General features: G+C 26.5%; 1 protein-coding gene across 1 annotated transcript; it reads left to right on the top strand.

Annotated features, from left to right (window-relative positions):
• Positions 1 to 459: 459 nt before the first annotated feature.
• Positions 460 to 27,882, top strand: LOC145838441 (xaa-Pro aminopeptidase 1-like). Its single transcript, XM_082946033.1, has 16 exons — positions 460 to 594; positions 1,181 to 1,306; positions 1,828 to 1,963; positions 2,782 to 2,861; positions 3,172 to 3,334; positions 3,731 to 3,812; positions 5,776 to 5,947; positions 7,967 to 8,107; positions 8,968 to 9,104; positions 9,905 to 9,976; positions 21,799 to 21,883; positions 23,455 to 23,605; positions 25,515 to 25,604; positions 25,970 to 26,046; positions 26,302 to 26,400; positions 27,262 to 27,882. The coding sequence occupies exons 1-16, from the start codon at positions 481 to 483 to the stop codon at positions 27,376 to 27,378; spliced, it is 1,842 nt and encodes a 613-aa protein (XP_082802159.1). The 5' UTR covers positions 460 to 480; the 3' UTR covers positions 27,379 to 27,882.

The raw sequence follows: 27,882 nt of genomic DNA, 5'->3' as shown, positions 1-27,882 counted from the left end.
AAAAATTTTAAAATGCTTTTATAACTGTCAGTAAACTTTAAATGTTTATACTAATAATAGTTTTTAGGTTTAATATAATAAAAAAGAAAACGTTTTTTACAAAACTAAGCGTCTTGTTGTTATATTTTTGAATATTTTCTAACTACCAATTAACTATAGAATGCTTTTTTTTTTAATTTCCAGTATTAAATGTTTTATACTATAAAATACTTGAAAATTTTAGTTCTTGTAACGTTACCAAATGTTCTAGTATGTTAAGTGTCTTGGATGTTTATTTCTCAATATTTTTCAACTACCATTTAACTATAGAATGCTTTTTTTATTTTATTTCCAGTTTTAAGTGCTTACAACTGTCAGTACTTTTCTATTATTAACAACAGTTTTTAGATATTTATAATATAATGAAACAACTTATATTATATTACAACTGTCGTTATCAAGTGTTTATATATATTTTTTAGGTTTTAGATATATATAATAATGAAAGGAAGTACGAGTTTGAAGCTGAACCAGCTGAGAACTTTGCTGAAATCGAGCAAGAAATCTCCAGTCAGCTTCCACGCTCTCATAATTCCCTCATCTGATGCGCACGGGGTTAGTTGATTATTTAATTTATTTTTACTATTATAATTATTAATATTAGTTGAATATTATTTTGTTGGTTGTTATTGGAAAAATTACAGGGGGCCGGTTTTGTTTGTATGTTATTGGTTAAATATTTATTGCTGTAGTTTTTATATTATTGTTATACTTTTTGTTGTTTAGTTGATTGTTTTTGTTGTCAGTTTTATTTTGTTATTATGGTAAACTTATTTTGTTGTTTATTTAGATCTATTTCATTAGAAAAAGTATAGTTGGGTTTATTATCGTGAAAAAGTTTAACAAAATCCTATACTTGAGTTTGGTATTCTTTAAGACTTATCTTTATTTAATTGGCTCATAAACTTACCACAATAAACATTTATCTTTTGTAAATATAGAGAGAACATGGTTCAAAAAAATGCACACTTTGTTTACAATAGTAAACTTTTCTATGGTTCTCAAACTTATCTTGAATACAAATTTATTTCTTCTAAACACATATATTACAGAGTGAATATTTAACTAAAACTTGCCACTATAACTTTTAATTGCGCTGTAATATTATAAGCATAATTTTAATCTTTATGACGTAATACAGAGCGAATACTTGGCGGAGTGCGACAAACGGATGAGCTACATTTCCCATTTCACCGGGTCCGCAGGAACAGCCGTGGTCACTTTGGATAAAGCGGCGTTGTGGACTGACGGTCGTTACTTTCTGCAGGTTAAAATTTGTTTTTGTTTAATAGTTTTCATAACTAATACATTTTGCTAAAAATCTATTTGGACAGACTGGCGTTGTTTTTGCAGGTTAATTTTTAAAACTTTTGCAAAATAAATACCATATAGTTATACATTTGAAATTAGTAAAAAATATGTTTTTATTGTGGTCACAATTTATTATACGAACTTTTTGTATTACGTCTCTGTTATTATGATAATCTGAAACCTTATTATAGTTTTTTAATTCTTACATATATAAAATTCATTATTTTTTAATATTTATAATAATTTGATAATAATTTTAGAGAAAAAATGCAAAATTAAAATATTATGATTGTACTTTTTACAGTTTCTTTATGTTTTCATTCTTAATCTAAATTGTTAGTTTAAATGTATTAAGACCTGTCTACCTAAATATCAGATTACATTTCCAAAATATCATCCTAACGTGGTCATACTTAGGCTGAAAAAGACACAAATCGTTATTTTATTCTTCATTTAGGTAATTTTTACAATATTTAGGCGGGAAAAGAGCTGGATGAAAATTGGACTCTGATGAAAATGGGTCAGAAGGAGACGCCCGAAATAAACGAATGGCTGAACGAGGTCCTCCCTCCCGACTCGACTGTCGGCTGCAATCCGTCCTTGTACGCGTCTGGTGAGTTGGTGTTGAAGAAGGAACTTTTTTGATATGGTTGTATAAGAATTATTAGTTACAATATTTTTAGAAGTCGTATTGTGACACAATTTAAATTGTTTTAGATAACTTCATAGTTTTATCAGACTATCTAATTTTTTAGTCTAAATTAGCGATTCTTTGCCCCTGGGGGTGAATTCGCTGCTTTTAGGGGGTAAATTTTATTTATTACATGTTGTGTGAATTAATTTTTATTTATTGTGTTTGTCCTTTATTCGTTAATGTTTAACTGTAATTTTTTTTTAAAGTTTAATATACTTTTGAATTTTTATGATTTTTTATATTTAATGAGCCTAAAGTTCAAAAAGTCTTGTTTTTTTCATCAAAATTAAAAAAATATTTTGTTAGTAGGGGGTAATTTTGGTAATAATCTTGGTTAAAATTTCTGTATAATTTCTGGGTAAAAAGCGGTAAAAAATGAAAAAAAGTTTAAGAACCGCTGGTCTAAATGATCTGACATTATAGAAAAATACTTAAAGTTTTGCTTTATTAATAAGAGTTCTATACAAAAAACATACACAAATGTAAATGAATACTAAACTAAGAATGCAAATGATTCATTACTTTTAATTATCAACAAAATCAATGCAATATTTAGAGTTTTCAAACACTTTAGATAACTGAATTAATTTTGTTCTTTTTTAGTTATAAGTGTAAAACATGTGAGGCTACACTAGAATAAAAGCTATATTTATTTTTATGAAGTATATCAAGAAAATGCTAATAAATTGTAGAACCAGCTAAAAGTGGTTTTTATTTTTTGAATTTTAAACCCACAGGATCATGGAAAAGTCTTGCGGAAAGTTTGAGTTCAAACGGTCATTCGTTGGAACCAACCGCTGTCGATTTCATTGATGAAGTTTGTTATAAGTTTTAATGTAGCATGCTGTACCTGTGTAATTAATAGCTGAGAACAGTAACTAAAATAGTATAATTTCAGCTTGTATTAATTCAAATTTTAAGTTACAAGATAATCTGTAAATATTTTAATACTTTCAATTAGTCTTAAGATATAATAATTATCGTAACAGTCTAAAAGCAATTCCATAAAATCTTTAGTTTAAACACTGATAGCTTACATGAAATCTCGCAATTTTCTTTCAAATAACTTTCAACTTTATACTTATATTATATCAACTTTATTATAATGAAATTTTCCACCACACCAGATATGGGCGGACCAGCCGCCGAAACCGGAAACCCCTTTGAGTATAGTGGACACTCTGGAGGTGGCTGGGGTGACGACGAGCCAGAAAATAGGGGAACTCCGCGAGCTGATGGAAATGAAGAAAGCTGATTGGCTGGTGGTGACAGCGCTGGACGACGTCGCTTGTTTGTTGATGATATTTTGATATATTTTTATTTGATTCTTTTATTTTTTCAAACTTGAATATATGCCGGTTGTCAAACTTCTAAAACTTGTTTGTACTTATAGGTTTTTTTCTTTAATCAGTTTATGTAATTTTTAAAGTTTTTAATCATATAGTTACTTTGCTTAAGTTTTAGCTCAATATTAAAAAGTAAAAACTAGACCGTTTTTTTGTTATTTTGTTAATTTATTTTCATTAGTTCAAGAACAAAACTTTTTTCCTTAGTTTATTATTTTAACAAATTTTAAAACTGTAACAGTTAATCACTCAATGATCGTTTTTAGTATAAACAATTAGTACTAATTTAAGTATTATTAGCATTTATAACATTAATTATAAAATTTATTACATTTTTCAGACTTGTTCAACATGAGAGCCTCTGACATCCAGTACAATCCCGTGTTCTTCTCATACGCCGTAGTAGGACTCACTTCTCTACAGTGTGTTTTTATTTGATTTATATTTATGTTGATAGTACAATCCCGTGTTCTTCTCATACGCCGTAGTAGGACTCACTTCTCTACAGTGTGTTTTTATTTGAAATATATTTACATTTATGTTGACATTCGAATGCATTAGTTTGAAGATTGCTGTTGTTTATGTTGTAGGTCATTTTAAGCTGTAAATTTTGTTCTGTAGCAGACCGAGTTGCTGAAGAATATAAACAGCTTTTTGGTGATTAGAAATAAGTCAAATTGCAATACAGTTATTAAAAAACTGTATTCATACTTTGTAAGTGTGAATGTAAACTTTAGAGATCAATTATTTTATAATTCAACCTTCAAATACTGTAAAATATATAAATTATTATTTAAAATATTTTTTATATTGTTTCAAAATATAATTTAAGTTTTAAAAACTGCTAATTTGTATTCTTATTATATTTTTGTATAAAAAAAGACAACATAAACGTCATTTATTTTTTAATATTGCTAAAATTTCTGTGCACTCTATTTTTTTATAAACTTGGACAATAAGTAGAAATAATGCTTTTTTTCATTCTTATTATTTTCCTTAATGTATATAAATTTTAGAAGGTTGTTGTTTTATGTACTAATGAAATAAAACTTAATATGTTGTTCTTGTAAAAATGTAGTAATTAAAAAATACATCACTGATTATGTTCAGTTTTTAATTGATAAGTAAATTATTGTCATTTTACACTTAAGAATAGCGTTGTTAATCAAAGTTTGTTTATCAACACTTACGTTTCAACAAACAAATAAATTTTAGGTTGTATTAAAAAAAAAACAATGATCACTTTAGCAAAAAGACTTAACAGTAGTGCTGTTAAACAAGTTAACTGTTTTTTTGAATTTTATTACTTAAAAATATAATTGAGTACTTTAAATAGTTTGTTAAAAATTAAAAAGTTAAAAGTGGATGAATAACAAATAAATCTTTTATATAAACATTTTAGATATTTTAATATAAAGAATAAAAAACAAGCAGCATCAGCTATTGAAAAAAAGTAAACATAAATTGCTAGTACCATTAAATAGTTTTTCATTACGTACATTTTTAAGAAAGTTTGTTAGTTTTAAAATAAGTTTTTTGCTAAAAATTTGCAAGTATTTAATAATTTTTTAGCAGTCGTAAGTTTTATTTTACCGTTTTATTTTGACAATTTGTTCAATTAACCATCGCGTCTGAACGTAGACATAAAAATGCTTTATGCAACTTCAGTTAAACAAATTTAAATATTAAAATACAAAATAAAGTATTCCTTTAAAATTTAAAAATATCTAAAATCATTTTATTTTTTCATAGTTGTTTATAATTCCACCAATAAAATTTACGCAAAAAGTTTTACATAACTTCCTATCTGAACGACATAGTTGTTAATTTTCAATATCAACTGCTTTTTCATTAAACCAGTAAACACTGAGAACATTAAGAAACGTTTTTTGTTTCCACTTTAAAAGTATCTACAAACATTGTGTTAATTGAGTTTGCTTATAAAGCCATAAGTGATAAAATACTTAACTATTTTTTCCTACCTGAAAACCATAACTGTTTACTTTTGACACTAACACGTTAAAATCTTTTTTTTTCACAGTTTGTTCATTATTTTAAACCTCCCAACTTGACATTTTGTTTTTCTGTCTGAAAAATACAACTTTTTGTTATCAACAGCAAGTTGTTACGCAAATTATATTTTTAAAGTTCCCGCCTGAAAAGTACAACTGGTAATATCTATTACAAAAGTTTATTATTTTTATATTAATTATCATTAAAACTTTAAATTTTTGTTATCAAATTAATCGTTAAACATGAAATATTTCAATAATTAAGCCCTTATATATTGAGCACTAATACAGTTTTATAACTTGCGTGTCTGAAAAATATAACTTTCCCTATTAAAATATTTTTATATTAATTATTAATATAAAACTTCAACAGCCTGTTCATGAAGCCGTCGCGCTTCCAAGTTCGCGCCATCAAGGAGAAGCTGCACAGCACCACACTGCACAAGTACGAGGAAATATTCGACTTTCTCAAGAACATCTGCTCCAACGACAAGACGTGGTTCGGCAGGAACTCGAGCCACAAAATAATTTCTTGCGTCAGCGCTGTTAGTTGTTGATATAATATTTATTTTTTAAACACTTTAATATAAATAAAATCTAAAAAGTATATAAGAGTCATGAAAAGTTGTGTTTAAACAATTAAATAAAAACAAGTGTTTTTGTATTGTTAGAAGACTTATTAAAAGAAAAGACTCAAAAAAAAGTATAAACTTAATATTTTGCGTCAACACTGAAAGTTGTTGAGTATGTTTTTTTATTATTTATTCTTTCAACACTTTATTATAAATAAAATCTAAAAAGATAGATAACAGTCATGAAAAGTAGTGTTTAAACAATTAAATAAAAACAAGTGTTTTTGTATTGTTAGAAGACTTATTGAAAGAAAAGACTCAAAAAAAGTCAAAACATAATATTTTGCGTTAACACTGATAGTTCTTAAGTATGTTTGTTGTAAAAGTATGTAGCTAAATTATTTTACATTTATTGTGTATACTTGATTAGTTTGATGCAAATGCTGTTTTGTACAAGGTAATTTAAATGTTAAACCTAGCTGGCTATATGACTTTTTTAGCATAGAGTTTTTTTGTTTCTATAAAAAAAAATCTTTAAAAACTCTAAACAACACAACTCGTAACAGCTTTGCGTTTTTTCTAACATTTGTTTTAATCATTTTAGTTTGTGCGTCAATTCTGTTAGTTGTTAAGTATATTTGTTATTTATTGTTAGAAGACATATTAGAAAAATAGACTCGAAAAAAAGACTAAAAATAATATTATGCATCATTTCTGTAAGTTATTAGATACATATGTTTTAAAAGTATGTGCTTTATATTTATTCATTACATTAAAATTGTAAATGTAGTTAAAGTGCACTAATGTTAGTAGTTTGTATGTTGTAAAAGTATGTAGCAACTTTGTTATTTATGTTTATCTTTCATTAACTTGTTAGCAACCCACTTTTACGCAAGATGGTTTCATTATTATGTCGTTGTAAAGAACTTAAAAAAGTAAATAATGTATGTGTTGTAAACAACCGTAAGTAACAGAATTCATAAGGGCTGTAGTTTTTATTTTCCTAAAAGTTTGTCAACAATCTAAAAAGCAACGATGTTTTGTTTTTGTTATTGTATAACATGCCATTCATTTTGTTCAGAAAAAAAACAATATTAAAAAAATTAAACTTGGCCTTTGTAAGTATGACTGTGAATTTGTCGTCATAAATTTACATAAAGTCATGATTATAATTTGTAGCTGTCATAGCTTTTAAATAAACTTTTGTCATTATTTTTAGTAATCATTACGCGTTGTTCAAAAAAAATTGTGTAACTTATGAGGCGTTATCGCTAGTTGCAGTACAATTTTTCTCATCAAACATATGAAATTTAAACTCTGAAATTCAGAGGCTAAGTAGTAAACTTTACAGGGTTTTTATTTTTTGACTCTTTAAAACTTTTTAAGATTACTTCTTCATCACAGTTTTTTCAGTCTTTGCAAAAAAATAATCTTAAGCATTGAACAAGTATTAAATTCATTCAAATCTTTCCTTTACAGAATACAACCCGGTATATTTAGTAAAGTGAAATGAAATATGTAATAAGATTTTATTCAACTAATGATCTCTTTTGACATTGTTTTGTTGATAAAATTTAAAATTTTAATTAGTGAGACGATTTGTGAATTTTGAAACTTTGATGTAAATAATATAATAGTATAGAAACACAACATTTATTGGTCAGAAACAAATGTACACATTTTTATTCATGATGCGTGTTTATAATATTCATGTATTTAAGATATTATTTTTATATATGTAATACAATAATATAATATAATAATTGTAATATAATATATATAGATATAATTATTTTTTACACAACCCAGTTGAAGTGTGTTGATTCGTTGACACACAGAAACATATGTTGGTAGAATAAAAAAAGATTACTGTACAATTTGTTTTTCTTTATATTCCAGTGAAGTTATTTCACTAGGATCTGTTGTTAGCAAACGATTTAACCTATATTTTTGAACAGTTAGTGTGATTTTAAGATATAAATTTAACTACAGAAAAACAGCATAGTGACAACGGACAATCCGGTGGCTGAGATGAAGGCGGTGAAGAACCAAACAGAAATAGAAGCGATGAAGAGGTGCAACATCACCGATGCTGTCGCCCTATGTAGGTTCTTCAGGTGGCTCGAACAAGAGGTAAGAAATATATTTTATTTAAGTTTATTATTTGTTGTTGTTTTTGTAGAAGTTGTCATCATCAAAGTTTTGTAATGTTTGCCGTTTTTTATTGATAATATTTTAAGTTTGTACTAGCTTGAAATTAAGATAAGTTTTAAGATGGCTGAAACAAAAGGTAAAATACATTTTCTTAAAATTTATTTTTTTTGTTGTTTTTTGATTATAAAAGTTGTTATAATCAAATTTTTGTAGCGTTTTCTGTTTTTGATTGATAATAGTTTAAGTCTGTACAAGCTTAAAATTTTGATAAGTTAATAGTTGGTATTATAATAGTCAGTAGTTCAGGTTCTCAAGGTGACTTGAAAATATATTTTGATTAAAAAAGCTGTTTTTATTAAAAAAATTAATTTCAAGTAAAGTTGACTATTACGAATATAGATTTGTGCAAGCTTTAAAAAAAGTTTATAATTCTAAAATGCAAACGAATGAAACTTGTCAAGTTTGAATTAAGTTTGTTATTTTTTAAATTCCAAAGAATAAATTAAAGAACTAATACAATTATTAATATTATTAAGAACAATAACTTAAAAATAAATGAATTAAGAGTTTTGTATTAAAATCAATTTGATGAAAATCTTTTTTCAAACAAAACCCCCATTAAAAGTTACCGGAGGGAAATTTAATTGTGCAAGTTAAGTTCCTTATATAATCATAAAAGTTATTTTTTTTTATGTTAGTATATATAAGGGAAATGTAACATTGTTTAAACAACACTTTCAAACAATTAGTAAACATTAATTTTTTAATCAAATATCTTATACCATGTTCGTAGGTACCGAGAGGAAATGTAATATTGTTTAAACAACACTTATTAATAGGTACCGAAGGGAAATGTAACGGAGTGCAGCGCCAGCGACAAAGTTCTGGAGTTTAGGAAGGAAGGTCACCAGTTTGTCACTCCTTCGTTCGGAACCATCTCCTCGTCGGGTCCTACCGGATCCATAATTCACTATAAGTTTGTTTTAAATTTGATAGTTGTGTAATACTATTGATATAAAGCGAAAAATATCAAGGTTCTTCACATAACAAGTATAATTAAGTATAAAAAACAAAAAAAAACCGGATCCATCATTCACTACAAGTTTGTTATAATTTTTTTTTTTCAAAAAAAACTTTTGCGGCGAAGATGATTAAGGTTCCTTGTGCATAACAATATATACATAAAATTCTTCATAAATTAAAAAAGTTATTACTATGTTGGTTTATATAATATATAAAACCCGATCTGTCATTATTTACAATTTTGTTTTGAATTAATTTGTATGTAATTTTTTTTAGACAAAGTGCACTTAATTTTGAAATTGTAAAACAAAAACATTTTTTTTTTACTTTACAAATTAAATAATTTGTTTACAACAAGTTTGTTTTAAAAATTTACATGATAAAGGATTGTTTGTCACTGCAAGTTTGATGAATTGTTTTTATGTGTATATTTAAAGTGAATTTCAACAAACTGAAAATAAATAGAAATTAAGGTCATGTACTTAATAAGGTAATTCTTACACTGCAATTTGATTTTAAAATTTTTAGTAACAGTAGTAAGTTTAAATCAGATACTGCTTTAAGTGACTACGAGTTTAACAAGTACACTTAAATTTGGTTAGGTTGTTTGTTTATGTTCTATTTGCTCGAATGTTCAAATGCTCCATACTTTAAGAAAAAGACTTTGAGTCGTAAAATCAAACTCGCGTTAATAGAGTATACTAGAAAATAATTTTAAAAGTTCAATTGTGTTTAAAAAATAAATGTCAACAGGCCGAATAGAGACGATGACAAGCCTGTGAAAGCCGATCAGATTTATCTTGTCGATTCTGGTGGCCAATACATGTTAGTTTGTAATTATTGTGAAATATTAAAACTTTACATCTTGTCGATTCTGGTGGCCAATACATGTTAGTTTGTAATTATTGTTAAATATTAAAACTTTATATCTTGTCGATTCTGGCGGTCAATACATGTTAGTTTGTAATTATTGTTAAATATTAAAACTTTATATCTCGTCGATTCTGGTGGCCAATACATGTTAGTTTGTAATTATTGTTAAATATTAAAACTTTTTATCTTGTCGATTCTGGTGGCCAATACATGTTAGTTTGTAATCATTGTTAAATATTAAAACTTTACATCTTGTCGATTCTGGTGGCCAATACATGTTAGTTTGTAATTATTGTGAAATATTAAAACTTTATATCTTGTCGATTCTGGTGGCCAATACATGTTAGTTTGTAATTATTGTGAAATATTAAAACTTTATATCTTGTCGATTCTGGTGGCCAATACATGTTAGTTTGTAATTATTGTTAAATATTAAAACTTTACATCTTGTCGATTCTGGTGGCCAATACATGTTAGTTTGTAATTATTGTTAAATATTAAAACTTTACATCTTGTCGATTCTGGTGGCCAATACATGTTAGTTTGTAATTATTGTGAAATATTAAAACTTTATATCTTGTCGATTCTGGTGGCCAATACATGTTAGTTTGTAATTATTGTTAAATATTAAAAATTTATATCTTGTCGATTCTGGTGGCCAATACATGTTAGTTTGTAATTATTGTGAAATATTAAAACTTTACATCTTGTCGATTCTGGTGGCCAATACATGTTAGTTTGTAATTATTGTTAAATATTAAAACTTTATATCTTGTCGATTCTGGTGGCCAATACATGTTAGTTTGTAATTATTGTTAAATATTAAAACTTTACATCTTGTAGATTCTGGTGGCCAATACATGTTAGTTTGTAATTATTGTGAAATATTAAAACTTTACATCTTGTCGATTCTGGTGGCCAATACATGTTAGTTTGTAATTATTGTTAAATATTAAAACTTTACATCTTGTCGATTCTGGTGGCCAATACATGTTAGTTTGTAATTATTGTTAAATATTAAAACTTTATATCTTGTTGATTCTGGTGGCCAATACATGTTAGTTTGTAATTATTGTTAAATATTAAAACTTTACATCTTGTCGATTCTGGTGGCCAATACATGTTAGTTTGTAATTATTGTTAAATATTAAAACTTTATATCTTGTCGATTCTGGTGGTCAATACATGTTAGTTTGTAATTATTGTGAAATATTAAAACTTTACATCTTGTCGATTCTGGTGGCCAATACATGTTAGTTTGTAATTATTGTTAAATATTAAAACTTTACATCTTGTCGATTCTGGTGGCCAATACATGTTAGTTTGTAATTATTGTAAAATATTAAAACTTTACATCTTGTCGATTCTGGTGGCCAATACATGTTAGTTTGTAATTATTGTTAAATATTAAAACTTTACATCTTGTCGATTCTGGTGGCCAATACATGTTAGTTTGTAATTATTGTTAAATATTAAAACTTTATATCTCGTCGATTCTGGTGGCCAATACATGTTAGTTTGTATTATTGTGAAATATTAAAACTTTACATCTTGTCGATTCTGGTGGCCAATACATGTTAGTTTGTAATTATTGTGAAATATTAAAACTTTACATCTTGTCGATTCTGGTGGCCAATACATGTTAGTTTGTAATTATTGTTAAATATTAAAACTTTACATCTTGTCGATTCTGGTGGCCAATACATGTTAGTTTGTAATTATTGTGAAATATTAAAACTTTACATCTTGTCGATTCTGGTTGCCAATACATGTTAGTTTGTAATTATTGTTAAATACTAAAACTTTATATCTTGTCGATTCTGGTGGTCAATACATGTTAGTTTGTAATTATTGTTAAATATTAAAACTTTACATCTTGTCGATTCTGGTGGCCAATACATGTTAGTTTGTAATTATTGTTAAATATTAAAACTTTACATCTTGTCGATTCTGGTGGCCAATACATGTTAGTTTGTAATTATTGTTAAATATTAAAACTTTACATCTTGTCGATTCTGGTGGCCAATACATGTTAGTTTGTAATTATTGTTAAATATTAAAACTTTACATCTTGTCGATTCTGGTGGCCAATACATGTTAGTTTGTAATTATTGTGAAATATTAAAACTTTACATCTTGTCGATTCTGGTGGCCAATACATGTTAGTTTGTAATTATTGTGAAATATTAAAACTTTACATCTTGTCGATTCTGGTGGTCAATACATGTTAGTTTGTAATTATTGTTAAATATTAAAACTTTATATCTTGTCGATTCTGGTGGCCAATACATGTTAGTTTGTAATTATTGTTAAATATTAAAACTTTACATCTTGTCGATTCTGGTGGCCAATACATGTTAGTTTGTAATTATTGTTAAATATTAAAACTTTATATCTCGTCGATTCTGGTGGCCAATACATGTTAGTTTGTAATTATTGTTAAATATTAAAACTTTATATCTCGTCGATTCTGGTGGCCAATACATGTTAGTTTGTAATTATTGTTAAATATTAAAACTTTACATCTTGTCGATTCTGGTGGCCAATACATGTTAGTTTGTAATTATTGTAAAATATTAAAACTTTACATCTTGTCGATTCTGGTGGCCAATACATGCTAGTTTGTAATTATTGTTAAATATTAAAACTTTACATCTTGTCGATTCTGGTGGTCAATACATGTTAGTTTGTAATTATTGTTAAATATTAAAACTTTACATCTTGTCGATTCTGGTGGCCAATACATGCTAGTTTGTAATTATTGTTAAATATTAAAACTTTACATCTTGTCGATTCTGGTGGTCAATACATGTTAGTTTGTAATTATTGTGAAATATTAAAACTTTATATCTTGTCGATTCTGGTGGCCAATACATGTTAGTTTGTAATTATTGTTAAATATTAAAACTTTATATCTTGTCGATTCTGGTGGCCAATACATGTTAGTTTGTAATTATTGTAAAATATTAAAACTTTACATCTTGTCGATTCTGGTGGCCAATACATGTTAGTTTGTAATTATTGTGAAATATTAAAACTTTATATCTCGTCGATTCTGGTGGCCAATACATGTTAGTTTGTAATTATTGTGAAATATTAAAACTTTACATCTTGTCGATTCTGGTGGCCAATACATGTTAGTTTGTAATTATTGTTAAATATTAAAACTTTACATCTTGTCGATTCTGGTGGCCAATACATGTTAGTTTGTAATTATTGTTAAATATTAAAACTTTACATCTTGTCGATTCTGGTGGCCAATACATGTTAGTTTGTAATTATTGTTAAATATTAAAACTTTATATCTTGTCGATTCTGGTGGCCAATACATGTTAGTTTGTAATTATTGTTAAATATTAAAACTTTACATCTTGTAGATTCTGGTGGCCAATACATGTTAGTTTGTAATTATTGTGAAATATTAAAACTTTACATCTTGTCGATTCTGGTGGCCAATACATGTTAGTTTGTAATTATTGTTAAATATTAAAACTTTACATCTTGTCGATTCTGGTGGTCAATACATGTTAGTTTGTAATTATTGTTAAATATTAAAACTTTATATCTTGTCGATTCTGGTGACCAATACATGTTAGTTTGTAATTATTGTTAAATATTAAAACTTTACATCTTGTCGATTCTGGTGGCCAATACATGTTAGTTTGTAATTATTGTTAAATATTAAAACTTTATATCTTGTTGATTCTGGTGGCCAATACATGTTAGTTTGTAATTATTGTTAAATATTAAAACTTTACATCTTGTCGATTCTGGTGGCCAATACATGTTAGTTTGTAATTATTGTTAAATATTAAAACTTTATATCTTGTCGATTCTGGTGGTCAATACATGTTAGTTTGTAATTATTGTGAAATATTAAAACTTTATATCTCGTCGATTCTGGTGGCCAATACATGTTAGTTTGTAATTATTGTGAAATATTAAAACTTTACATCTTGTCGATTCTGGTGGCCAATACATGTTAGTTTGTAATTATTGTGAAATATTAAAACTTTACATCTTGTCGATTCTGGTGGCCAATACATGTTAGTTTGTAATTATTGTGAAATATTAAAACTTTATATCTTGTCGATTCTGGTGGCCAATACATGTTAGTTTGTAATTATTGTGAAATATTAAAACTTTATATCTTGTCGATTCTGGTGGCCAATACATGTTAGTTTGTAATTATTGTTAAATATTAAAACTTTACATCTTGTCGATTCTGGTGGCCAATACATGTTAGTTTGTAATTATTGTTAAATATTAAAACTTTATATCTCGTCTATTCTGGTGGCCAATACATGTTAGTTTGTAATTATTGTGAAATATTAAAACTTTACATCTTGTCGATTCTGGTGGCCAATACATGTTAGTTTGTATTATTGTGAAATATTAAAACTTTACATCTTGTCGATTCTGGTGGCCAATACATGTTAGTTTGTAATTATTGTGAAATATTAAAACTTTATATCTCGTCGATTCTGGTGGCCAATACATGTTAGTTTGTAATTATTGTGAAATATTAAAACTTTACATCTTGTCGATTCTGGTGGCCAATACATGTTAGTTTGTAATTATTGTGAAATATTAAAACTTTATATCTTGTCGATTCTGGTGGCCAATACATGTTAGTTTGTAATTATTGTGAAATATTAAAACTTTACATCTTGTCGATTCTGGTGGCCAATACATGTTAGTTTGTATTATTGTAAATATTAAAACTTTACATCTTGTCGATTCTGGTGGCCAATACATGTTAGTTTGTAATTATTGTTAAATATTAAAACTTTATATCTTGTCGATTCTGGTGGCCAATACATGTTAGTTTGTAATTATTGTTAAATATTAAAAATTTATATCTTGTCGATTCTGGTGGCCAATACATGTTAGTTTGTAATTATTGTTAAATATTAAAACTTTACATCTTGTAGATTCTGGTGGCCAATACATGTTAGTTTGTAATTATTGTTAAATATTAAAACTTTACATCTTGTCGATTCTGGTGGCCAATACATGTTAGTTTGTAATTATTGTGAAATATTAAAACTTTACATCTTGTCGATTCTGGTGGCCAATACATGTTAGTTTGTAATTATTGTAAATATTAAAACTTTATATCTCGTCGATTCTGGTGGCCAATACATGTTAGTTTGTAATTATTGTGAAATATTAAAACTTTACATCTTGTCGATTCTGGTGGCCAATACATGTTAGTTTGTAATTATTGTTAAATATTAAAACTTTACATCTTGTCGATTCTGGTGGCCAATACATGTTAGTTTGTAATTATTGTTAAATATTAAAACTTTACATCTTGTCGATTCTGGTGGCCAATACATGTTAGTTTGTAATTATTGTGAAATATTAAAACTTTACATCTTGTCGATTCTGGTGGCCAATACATGTTAGTTTGTAATTATTGTAAAATATTAAAACTTTTTATCTTGTCGATTCTGGTGGCCAATACATGTTAGTTTGTAATTATTGTTAAATATTAAAACTTTACATCTTGTCGATTCTGGTGGCCAATACATGTTAGTTTGTAATTATTGTTAAATATTAAAACTTTATATCTCGTCGATTCTGGTGGCCAATACATGTTAGTTTGTAATTATTGTTAAATATTAAAACTTTACATCTTGTCGATTCTGGTGGCCAATACATGTTAGTTTGTAATTATTGTTAAATACTAAAACTTTATATCTTGTCGATTCTGGTGGCCAATACATGTTAGTTTGTAATTATTGTGAAATATTAAAACTTTATATCTTGTCGATTCTGGTGGCCAATACATGTTAGTTTGTAATTATTGTTAAATATTAAAACTTTATATCTTGTCGATTCTGGTGGCCAATACATGTTAGTTTGTAATTATTGTTAAATATTAAAAATTTATATCTTGTCGATTCTGGTGGCCAATACATGTTAGTTTGTAATTATTGTGAAATATTAAAACTTTACATCTTGTCGATTCTGGTGGCCAATACATGTTAGTTTGTAATTATTGTTAAATATTAAAACTTTACATCTTGTCGATTCTGGTGGCCAATACATGTTAGTTTGTAATTATTGTTAAATATTAAAACTTTACATCTTGTCGATTCTGGTTGCCAATACATGTTAGTTTGTAATTATTGTGAAATATTAAAACTTTACATCTTGTCGATTCTGGTGGCCAATACATGTTAGTTTGTAATTATTGTTAAATATTAAAACTTTACATCTTGTAGATTCTGGTGGCCAATACATGTTAGTTTGTAATTATTGTTAAATATTAAAACTTTACATCTTGTCGATTCTGGTGGCCAATACATGTTAGTTTGTAATTATTGTTAAATATTAAAACTTTACATCTTGTCGATTCTGATGGCCAATACATGTTAGTTTGTAATTATTGTGAAATATTAAAACTTTATATCTCGTCGATTCTGGTGGCCAATACATGTTAGTTTGTAATTATTGTGAAATATTAAAACTTTACATCTTGTCGATTCTGGTGGCCAATACATGTTAGTTTGTAATTATTGTTAAATATTAAAACTTTATATCTTGTCGATTCTGGTGGCCAATACATGTTAGTTTGTAATTATTGTGAAATATTAAAAATTTATATCTTGTCGATTCTGGTGGTCAATACATGTTAGTTTGTAATTATTGTGAAATATTAAAACTTTACATCTTGTCGATTCTGGTAGCCAATACATGTTAGTTTGTAATTATTGTAAAATATTAAAACTTTATATCTTGTCGATTCTGGTGGCCAATACATGTTAGTTTGTAATTATTGTGAAATATTAAAACTTTATATCTTGTTGATTCTGGTGGTCAATACATGTTAGTTTGTAATTATTGTTAAATATTAAAACTTTATATCTTGTCGATTCTGGTGGCCAATACATGTTAGTTTGTAATTATTGTGAAATATTAAAAATTTATATCTTGTCGATTCTGGTGGCCAATACATGTTAGTTTGTAATTATTGTGAAATATTAAAACTTTACATCTTGTCGATTCTGGTGGCCAATACATGTTAGTTTGTAATTATTGTGAAATATTAAAAATTTATATCTTGTCGATTCTGGTGGTCAATACATGTTAGTTTGTAATTATTGTTAAATATTAAAACTTTATATCTTGTCGATTCTGGCGGCCAATACATGTTAGTTTGTAATTATTGTTAAATATTAAAACTTTATATCTTGTCGATTCTGGTGGCCAATACATGTTAGTTTGTAATTATTGTTAAATATTAAAACTTTATATCTTGTCGATTCTGGTGGCCAATACATGTTAGTTTGTAATTATTGTTAAATATTAAAACTTTACATCTTGTCGATTCTGGTGGCCAATACATGTTAGTTTGTAATTATTGTTAAATATTAAAACTTTACATCTTGTCGATTCTGGTGGCCAATACATGTTAGTTTGTAATTATTGTGAAATATTAAAACTTTATATCTCGTCGATTCTGGTGGCCAATACATGTTAGTTTGTAATTATTGTTAAATATTAAAACTTTATATCTTGTCGATTCTGGTGGCCAATACATGTTAGTTTGTAATTATTGTTAAATATTAAAACTTTACATCTTGTCGATTCTGGTGGCCAATACATGTTAGTTTGTAATTATTGTGAAATATTAAAACTTTATATCTTGTCGATTCTGGTGGCCAATACATGTTAGTTTGTAATTATTGTTAAATATTAAAAATTTATATCTTGTCGATTCTGGTGGCCAATACATGTTAGTTTGTAATTATTGTGAAATATTAAAACTTTACATCTTGTCGATTCTGGTGGCCAATACATGTTAGTTTGTAATTATTGTTAAATATTAAAACTTTACATCTTGTCGATTCTGGTGGCCAATACATGTTAGTTTGTAATTATTGTTAAATATTAAAACTTTACATCTTGTCGATTCTGGTTGCCAATACATGTTAGTTTGTAATTATTGTGAAATATTAAAACTTTACATCTTGTCGATTCTGGTGGCCAATACATGTTAGTTTGTAATTATTGTTAAATATTAAAACTTTACATCTTGTCGATTCTGGTGGCCAATACATGTTAGTTTGTAATTATTGTTAAATATTAAAACTTTACATCTTGTCGATTCTGGTTGCCAATACATGTTAGTTTGTAATTATTGTTAAATACTAAAACTTTACATCTTGTCGATTCTGGTGGCCAATACATGTTAGTTTGTAATTATTGTGAAATATTAAAACTTTATATCTTGTCGATTCTGGTGGCCAATACATGTTAGTTTGTAATTATTGTGAAATATTAAAACTTTACATCTTGTCGATTCTGGTGGCCAATACATGTTAGTTTGTTATTATTGTAAATATTAAAACTTTATATCTCGTCGATTCTGGTGGCCAATACATGTTAGTTTGTAATTATTGTGAAATATTAAAACTTTACATCTTGTCGATTCTGGTGGCCAATACATGTTAGTTTGTAATTATTGTTAAATATTAAAACTTTATATCTTGTCGATTCTGGTGGCCAATACATGTTAGTTTGTAATTATTGTTAAATATTAAAACTTTATATCTTGTCGATTCTGGTGACCAATACATGTTAGTTTGTAATTATTGTTAAATATTAAAACTTTATATCTTGTAGATTCTGGTGGCCAATACATGTTAGTTTGTAATTATTGTGAAATATTAAAACTTTATATCTCGTCGATTCTGGTGACCAATACATGTTAGTTTGTAATTATTGTTAAATATTAAAACTTTACATCTTGTCGATTCTGGTGGCCAATACATGTTAGTTTGTAATTATTGTTAAATATTAAAACTTTTTATCTTGTCGATTCTGGTGGCCAATACATGTTAGTTTGTAATTATTGTTAAATATTAAAACTTTACATCTTGTCGATTCTGGTGGCCAATACATGTTAGTTTGTAATTATTGTGAAATATTAAAACTTTATATCTCGTCGATTCTGGTGGCCAATACATGTTAGTTTGTAATTATTGTGAAATATTAAAACTTTATATCTCGTCGATTCTGGTGACCAATACATGTTAGTTTGTAATTATTGTTAAATATTAAAACTTTACATCTTGTCGATTCTGGTGGCCAATACATGTTAGTTTGTAATTATTGTTAAATATTAAAACTTTATATCTTGTTGATTCTGGTGGTCAATACATGTTAGTTTGTAATTATTGTAAAATATTAAAACTTTTTATCTTGTCGATTCTGGTGGCCAATACATGTTAGTTTGTAATTATTGTTAAATATTAAAACTTTACATCTTGTCGATTCTGGTGGCCAATACATGTTAGTTTGTAATTATTGTGAAATATTAAAACTTTATATCTCGTCGATTCTGGTGGCCAATACATGTTAGTTTGTAATTATTGTTAAATATTAAAACTTTATATCTTGTCGATTCTGGTGGCCAATACATGTTAGTTTGTAATTATTGTGAAATATTAAAACTTTACATCTTGTCGATTCTGGTGGCCAATACATGTTAGTTTGTAATTATTGTAAATATTAAAACTTTACATCTTGTCGATTCTGGTGGCCAATACATGTTAGTTTGTAATTATTGTTAAATATTAAAACTTTATATCTTGTCGATTCTGGCGGTCAATACATGTTAGTTTGTAATTATTGTTAAATATTAAAACTTTACATCTTGTCGATTCTGGTGGCCAATACATGTTAGTTTGTAATTATTGTGAAATATTAAAACTTTATATCTTGTCGATTCTGGTGGCCAATACATGTTAGTTTGTAATTATTGTTAAATATTAAAACTTTACATCTTGTCGATTCTGGTGGCCAATACATGTTAGTTTGTAATTATCATTAAATATTAAAACTTTATATCTTGTTGATTCTGGTGGCCAATACATGTTAGTTTGTAATTATTGTGAAATATTAAAACTTTATATCTTGTCGATTCTGGTGGCCAATACATGTTAGTTTGTAATTATTGTGAAATATTAAAACTTTACATCTTGTCGATTCTGGTGGCCAATACATGTTAGTTTGTAATTATTGTTAAATATTAAAACTTTATATCTTGTCGATTCTGGTGGCCAATACATGTTAGTTTGTAATTATTGTTAAATATTAAAACTTTACATCTTGTCGATTCTGGTGGCCAATACATGTTAGTTTGTAATTATTGTGAAATATTAAAACTTTACATCTTGTCGATTCTGGTGGCCAATACATGTTAGTTTGTAATTATTGTTAAATATTAAAACTTTACATCTTGTCGATTCTGGTGGCCAATACATGTTAGTTTGTAATTATTGTTAAATATTAAAACTTTACATCTTGTCGATTCTGGTGGCCAATACATGTTAGTTTGTAATTATTATGAAATATTAAAACTTTATATCTTGTCGATTCTGGTGGCCAATACATGTTAGTTTGTAATTATTGTTAAATATTAAAAATTTATATCTTGTCGATTCTGGTGGCCAATACATGTTAGTTTGTAATTATTGTGAAATATTAAAACTTTACATCTTGTCGATTCTGGTGGCCAATACATGTTAGTTTGTAATTATTGTTAAATATTAAAACTTTACATCTTGTCGATTCTGGTGGCCAATACATGTTAGTTTGTAATTATTGTTAAATATTAAAACTTTACATCTTGTCGATTCTGGTTGCCAATACATGTTAGTTTGTAATTATTGTAAAATATTAAAACTTTACATCTTGTCGATTCTGGTGGCCAATACATGTTAGTTTGTAATTATTGTTAAATATTAAAACTTTACATCTTGTCGATTCTGGTGGCCAATACATGTTAGTTTGTAATTATTGTTAAATATTAAAACTTTACATCTTGTCGATTCTGGTTGCCAATACATGTTAGTTTGTAATTATTGTTAAATACTAAAACTTTATATCTTGTCGATTCTGGTGGCCAATACATGTTAGTTTGTAATTATTGTTAAATATTAAAACTTTACATCTTGTCGATTCTGGCGGTCAATACATGTTAGTTTGTAATTATTGTGAAATATTAAAACTTTATATCTTGTCGATTCTGGCGGTCAATACATGTTAGTTTGTAATTATTGTTAAATATTAAAACTTTACATCTTGTCGATTCTGGTGGCCAATACATGTTAGTTTGTAATTATTGTTAAATATTAAAACTTTACATCTTGTCGATTCTGGTGGTCAATACATGTTAGTTTGTAATTATTGTTAAATATTAAAACTTTATATCTCGTCGATTCTGGTGGCCAATACATGTTAGTTTGTAATTATTGTTAAATATTAAAACTTTATATCTCGTCGATTCTGGTGGCCAATACATGTTAGTTTGTAATTATTGTTAAATATTAAAACTTTATATCTCGTCGATTCTGGTGGCCAATACATGTTAGTTTGTAATTATTGTGAAATATTAAAACTTTACATCTTGTCGATTCTGGTGGTCAATACATGTTAGTTTGTAATTATTGTTAAATATTAAAACTTTATATCTTGTTGATTCTGGTGGTCAATACATGTTAGTTTGTAATTATCATTAAATATTAAAACTTAGCAGTTTAATAGCGGAAATCATCAGAATAAATCGTTTAGTTTTTTGTTTCAGAATCCTTTGTTATTAAGAACATTATTGGTATATATTTTTAAGTTGAAATTTTTGTCATGAGATTATTTTGTTTCCGGAACAAAGAAAATGTTTAAATATGATTGAGTTATTAATGTTGTTCATAACTACTGTTTTATTTTCAATGTTGAAAATTTCTGTATTCTTCATACAGCTCCGGAACAACAGATACAACGCGAACGATGCATTTCACTCAACCGACTTCTTACGAGAAGGAATGTTTTACAAGAGTTTTGAAAGTTAGTTTGTACAATTTATATTGATTTAAGTTGTTTTATATTTCACTCAACCAACTTCTTATGAGTAGGAATGTTTTACAAGAGTTTTGAAAGTTAGTTTGTACAATTTATATTGATTTAAGTTGTTTTGTATTTCACTCAACCGACTTCATACGAGAAGGAATGTTTTACAAGAGTTTTGAAAGTTAGTTTGTACAATTTATATTGATTTAAGTTGTTTTATATTTCACCCAACCAACTTCTTATGAGAAGGAATGTTTTACAAGAGTTTTGAAAGTTAGTTTGTACAATTTATATTGATTAAGTATGTTTTATATTTCACCCAACCAACTTCTTATGAGAAGGAATGTTTTACAAGGGTTTTGAAAGTTAGTTTGTACAATTTATATTGATTTAAGTTGTTTTATATTTCACTCAACCAACTTCTTATGAGAAGGAATGTTTTACAAGAGTTTTGAAAGTTAGTTTGTACAATTTATATTGATTTAAGTTGTTTTATATTTCACTCAACCGACTTCTTATGAGAAGGAATGTTTTACAAGAGTTTTGAAAGTTGGTTTGTACAATTTATATTGATTTAAGTTGTTTTATATTTCACTCAACCAACTTCATATGAGAAGGAATGTTTTACAAGAGTTTTGAAAGTTAGTTTGTACAATTTATATTGATTTAAGTTGTTTTATATTTCACTCAACCGACTTCTTATGAGAAGGAATGTTTTACAAGAGTTTTGAAAGTTAGTTTGTACAATTTACATTGATTATTTTCTATTTTAAATAGCAAAGTCTGTTTTTGTTTATAAAATGCTGTTTATAAGCTTTTTATTTCTCAACTCACTAAATAATTTATGATAGTTTTTGAAAAGCTCCTGGACTGTTCCTAAATTGTTTTAACAAACTTATCACAACTAAAAATCTCTCGAAAGCCATAGTATGGAATCAAATTGCCCAAAAAAGTTAATCGCACAAATAAGTAACAATAAGGAGTACAATTGTTAAAAAGCAATAACTAAACAAACTAAATATTTTCTTTTTATTGTTGTCTATATTATCATTTTTTGATAAATAACAATAATGAGTTGTATTAAAAAAATAACATAAAGTTAAAAAAAGATTATTATAAAGTGTATTAAGGTAGCTAGATTGGTATAAAAAAGAAAATTCAATAAACAAGTTATAAAAATAATGATTAAGTAATAAATAGATTAAAACCAATATTATTTAAGTAAACAAACAAACTTCTTTACAAAAACAATCAAAACAAAATACCCAGTAGTTTAATAGTAACAGTAATGATAAATAAACTATTTTATTTTAATGTTAACAAATAAAAATTTATTATAATTTAAAATAAATAAAATATTTTCTTAAATAATAATATTTAAGTAAACAAATAAAAACTATAAACAATATTAACAGGGTCACGTCCAACTAAATAATCACTAAAAAGTAAAAATAACCAAAAATATAGAACAATGTAATAGCTAATGATTTATATAACAAAAATAACATAAAATTCAAATAGTTTATTAATAACAGTGATAATAAATAAACAATTTTATTTTATAACAGGGTCACATCCAGGTGGCGAGGTCGGTTTTCCCCACCGGCACCAAAGGATACATGTTGGACACTCTGGCCCGGTCCAGTTTGTGGAGGGCCGGACTGGACTTCAGGCACGGAGTGGGCCACGGCGTTGGCTGCAACCTGAACGTTCACGAAGGTTCGATTGTTATTTTTATAAATTAGTATAAAAAGTGTTTAATATTTAAAAAAGTTCACGAAGGCTTGTTTGTTTAAACAAGTTAGTAAAAAGTGTTTAGTATATTAGTATAAATACTTTACAAACAGAATTCTATTTGTTTAGATTTTATTGCTCAGCTGAGGATCTCGTGTCAAAAGAGTGAAACAATGTTTTGACAGTAAAGTTTAAAAAAATTTTAAATTGTGAACGTTCACGAAGGTTTTAAAATCTATTGTTTTTTGTAGAAATAAATTCAACTGAAATTTTTATATTTTATTTTTGAAACAACTTTCGCTAGTTTGAAATGATTTGAAAACCTGAGTTGATTGTCCTCCTTATAATTAAGTCTAGAACTCTCGTTGTGATCTTTAAAGTAAAAAGTACACAAAATAATTTAGTAAAAAAGTGATTAGCGCGTACTTTAGGAAATACTTGGTGGGATACAATTTGAACTTTTATAGTACTTATTGTTGAACTTTTAGTTGTTACTTATTGTATATTCAGAAAAATAAAATTATAAAATTTGTTTTGATGTCTGCAATTTTAAAAGTTTACGAAGGTTGGAAAATTTAAAGATTTTTGATTAGTGTTTAAGTAGTAGTTAAGTTATGCAGGTTTATTCTTTGTTTAGTTTATTATATTTTTTTATATAAAGTTAATCAATTTTGAAATTTCGTGAAAGCTTGTTGATTTATTTTGTGTTTATTGGTTGTTGGTTACTTTATAAACCAGGGTCTCCCAAATTTTTTATAAATGGGCTCCTTTAAAGAAATTTATAAGCCATGGCCCCCTTCAACAAGATTGCACAAAAAATTATAACAAACACCTAAGACCTTTTTATTTTTTTTATGCTCTTCACCAACAACTCCAAAATATCTAGTGTAAGTTTCAAAACCATTAAAAACTAAGACCTAAAACAAGACTCATTTGGCCCACCTTGGGAGACCCTGGTATAAACTAACTAAGCTTCATAAAAGTTTGAAAATTATGTAGTTTAATTACCACTTGAATTGTAATTCTTTAAATAACAGTTCGATTAAGATAAAAATAGCTTTTTTTCGTTTAGTTTATAGATTTGTTAATTTATCTTAATTTAACAATTTTAACATCCAAAAAGGTGATCTTTGACCATATTTTGTAAAATACTTTTTAAATCTTATATATGTTTTGACATATTTAAAATTAATTTAAGAGTTTCGAGTTTTTAAATTTTTTATAAAATTTCATGTTTTTGTTTAGTAGTCAAACATTTTTTTGATATTTATCATTTTTTTATTTTTTCTGACAAATGTCAATTGCACTATGAAATTCAATCAAGGTAGTTTTTTTTCTAATATTTTTTGGTTCAGTTCTAATTTTTATACGGTTTTCAAACTAAAACTTTGGATGCAAATCTTCTGTAAGCCTACCAGTATAACATTGTATATATTTTGTTAATCATACTAAATAATTCAACAAATTTATTGTTCATGGTGATTAATTCAATTGTGTTAAGTTTCGTTCAAGCTCTCTGCGCTGTCAGTTAAATATTCAGGGTAGTTTTAGAAATCTGACCATCGTTTATTTTTTACAGCACGGTTGGATAGTTCCTATCAAATAAAATTAATTATAGTATTTTAAACATTTTATACTTATTTTGTATGGTTTAATTACATCAATTAAAAAAATGCTTAGAAAAAAAGTAAACTATAAATAAAGGTAAAGTAAGCTTAATTTTTTTTGTGTTTTAAAATTTTAAGGAGCTTGTAGAAGTACTGAAACATAAATTAGTTTTAAGCTTTCAAATTTGTACTTTGAAAAAGTGCTTATAAACACATTTGTAAATATAATGTTCAAAAGAATATTTATATATAAATTATGTATATATACTAATAATAATTATTTTCAGGCCCTATAGGGATTTACATAGGAAATTCGACGAGAATTACAAGAGTTGCCGATAATGTCGATGTGAAACCTGGAATGTTCATCACGAATGGTATGTTTGATTTAATTAAGTAAACTAAATTTAAAATCATAATGTTGTGAAAAGTTTAAATTTTAACAAACAAAAATTGTTTTGAACCTGGTGTTTTTTAATAAACTCGTTTTAACATTTAACAAAAGTGTTATTGAAAAATATTATTAAAATATATCATTTGAACAAGATTTTGTTAGTCAACCGAAGATCTCGTTAAAACTGTTTAAGCGGGTAAAAACATTGGTTTGGAAGACAATTTAAAGGTTTAAAAAGATTTTGTTGAAAGTACACCACAATTTTTTATTCTTGTGTTTACAACAATTATACTTTTTAATTATCTGATTATTACAATAATTTTCAAGCAAATATTTTTATTCGCACAGAGCCAGGTTATTACGAAGACGGAAAATTCGGAATGAGGATTGAAAATTTACTTCTCTGCGTTCCCGTTGAGACAAAAGTAATTTGTTTGATTGTTTTTTAAATTTATTAAGTTGTGTTTGTGTAATAGCAATAACAAGTTTATCACTGCTTATTTTTGAAGTTAAAAAAAACCTTAGATTGATTTATCTTTTAAAATCAGCTTCTAATGTTTAGTCACGTTTTATTAACCATACCGTTTTAATTTAATCAGTCAAAACAACATTAATAAAAACTTTAATTGTGGTCAATTTTTATTGAGTTATTTATTAAATTAAATTTAATATTTTTTTAGTACAACTTCGGTGGAAAGCAATTTCTTGGTTTCGAGACAATAGCCCTTGTACCAATACAACAGAAAATGATAGAAAAAAGTTTGCTCAATAAAGAAGAAGTCAGTTTATTGTTTGATTAGTTTTTTTATTTCTAAGAATTCTTAATTAAATAAGTTTTTTCTATGTAGTTATAGTTTGTTTTAAAGAGTTCTAACATAACAATGATTGATTCTATTAAAAAATTTTAGTTGTGATTTAGTTCTTGTTCAAAAAGAATAACAATAGAAAACAAAAGTATGGTATTATAATTTTAAATGTAAATTGTTTTATTTTTAGTTAAAATCAGCAAAATTAGTTTTGTTTATTAATATTTAATGTCCAGTTTACGAAATAACTGTTTTACTACATAAATCCATTTGATATTTCAATTAAGTAATATTACTGTTTTGTATTTAGGTTTTTAGGCTTAACATAGTTTTGTTTTAGTAGAACTTCAGTATTGTTAAATGTATTTTTTTCACTTAACATAGGTGAAAATTAAACCATTTTTCAATTACTAATAATTTTTGGAGTTTTTCTTTTTATTTTTGATAAATTTTTTCTTATTTTATGCAGATAAAATTTATACATACATAGTAATAGAATACAGCATGAGTATTTGTCATTACAAAATTCAAAAACTGTATTCTCATTTATTTTCAATCACGTAACAAACTTACCAATGTGACTTTTACAACTGATTCTACAAACTAAATTTTCTCAATTTTAGTGCCAGCTTGAGAAAGCAAAAATAATATTATAAAAAAATGGAAATATTATAGAAATATTTTAAAAAAATGGAAATTTTTAAATTCTTAATTAAGTGCTAATTTCTGAAATGTGACTCACTTATACAACTGATTCTACAATTTTTTTTTCAATTTTCATTTTCTACTAATTTTCTTCAATATTTATTATTATATATATTTTTCTTCAATCAGATCGACTGGGTGAACAGCTACCACACGACGGTGAAGAAGGTAGTGGGACGGGAATTGAAAAAACTCAACCACATGGACACTTACGAGTGGCTGGTCAGGCAGACCGGTCCGTTGTAATTTTCTAATTGATGAAATCATATTGTTTGCGATGAACTTTTTACTGATTTTTAGTTTTTGCATTGAGCGTATGAACTTTAGGCTTTTTTATTTTTAAACCAATGTTTAGTGTGCTCACACGCCAATCAGTGTGCATTTTTTATTTGCTGCGCACATGTATAATTTACTAAGCAATGAACTTCACTATTAGATAATTTTTATTACATTTTTATTGTTTATAAGCTGATTTTTTGGTTCTACAAAATGGAGTTTTTCTAAAAACCCACTGTGCACAGGTGCACACTTTGGGAAACTCTTAAAACATATTTGATGAAAATTAACATTAATAAACTAGTTGTTTTTAAGACTACACTAACCTCAAATTTGGTGTGCGCAGTTTTAGAAATCTTAAGAATTATATCACTAAAAGTTTAAAAAAAAGAACTATTTTGTATAACTATTTTAGTGTTAGTATTATGCTACTAGTAAAACACCTCTTAATAATTTTTACCTAAATAATTTTTT

This window comes from Thalia democratica, chromosome 6 (genome assembly GCF_965202585.1).
Source record: "Thalia democratica chromosome 6, ktThaDemo2.hap1.1, whole genome shotgun sequence".
Lineage (NCBI taxonomy): Eukaryota > Metazoa > Chordata > Thaliacea > Salpida > Salpidae > Thalia > Thalia democratica.
The sequence above is the reverse complement of the archived record's forward strand: the minus strand, read 5'-3'. Positions and strand labels throughout refer to the sequence as shown.

What these genes read in the sequence shown, in the direction of transcription:
- LOC145838441 (XM_082946033.1), top strand. Translation starts at nt 481, where the DNA reads ATGAAAGGAAGTACGAGTTTGAAGCTGAACCAGCTGAGAACTTTGCTG. An exon ending in GTTTTACAAGAGTTTTGAAA is followed by an intron (nt 21,884 to 23,454) that starts GTTAGTTTGTAC and finishes ATTTTATAACAG; the next exon opens with GGTCACATCCAGGTGGCGAG. An exon ending in CAACCTGAACGTTCACGAAG is followed by an intron (nt 23,606 to 25,514) that starts GTTCGATTGTTA and finishes AATTATTTTCAG; the next exon opens with GCCCTATAGGGATTTACATA.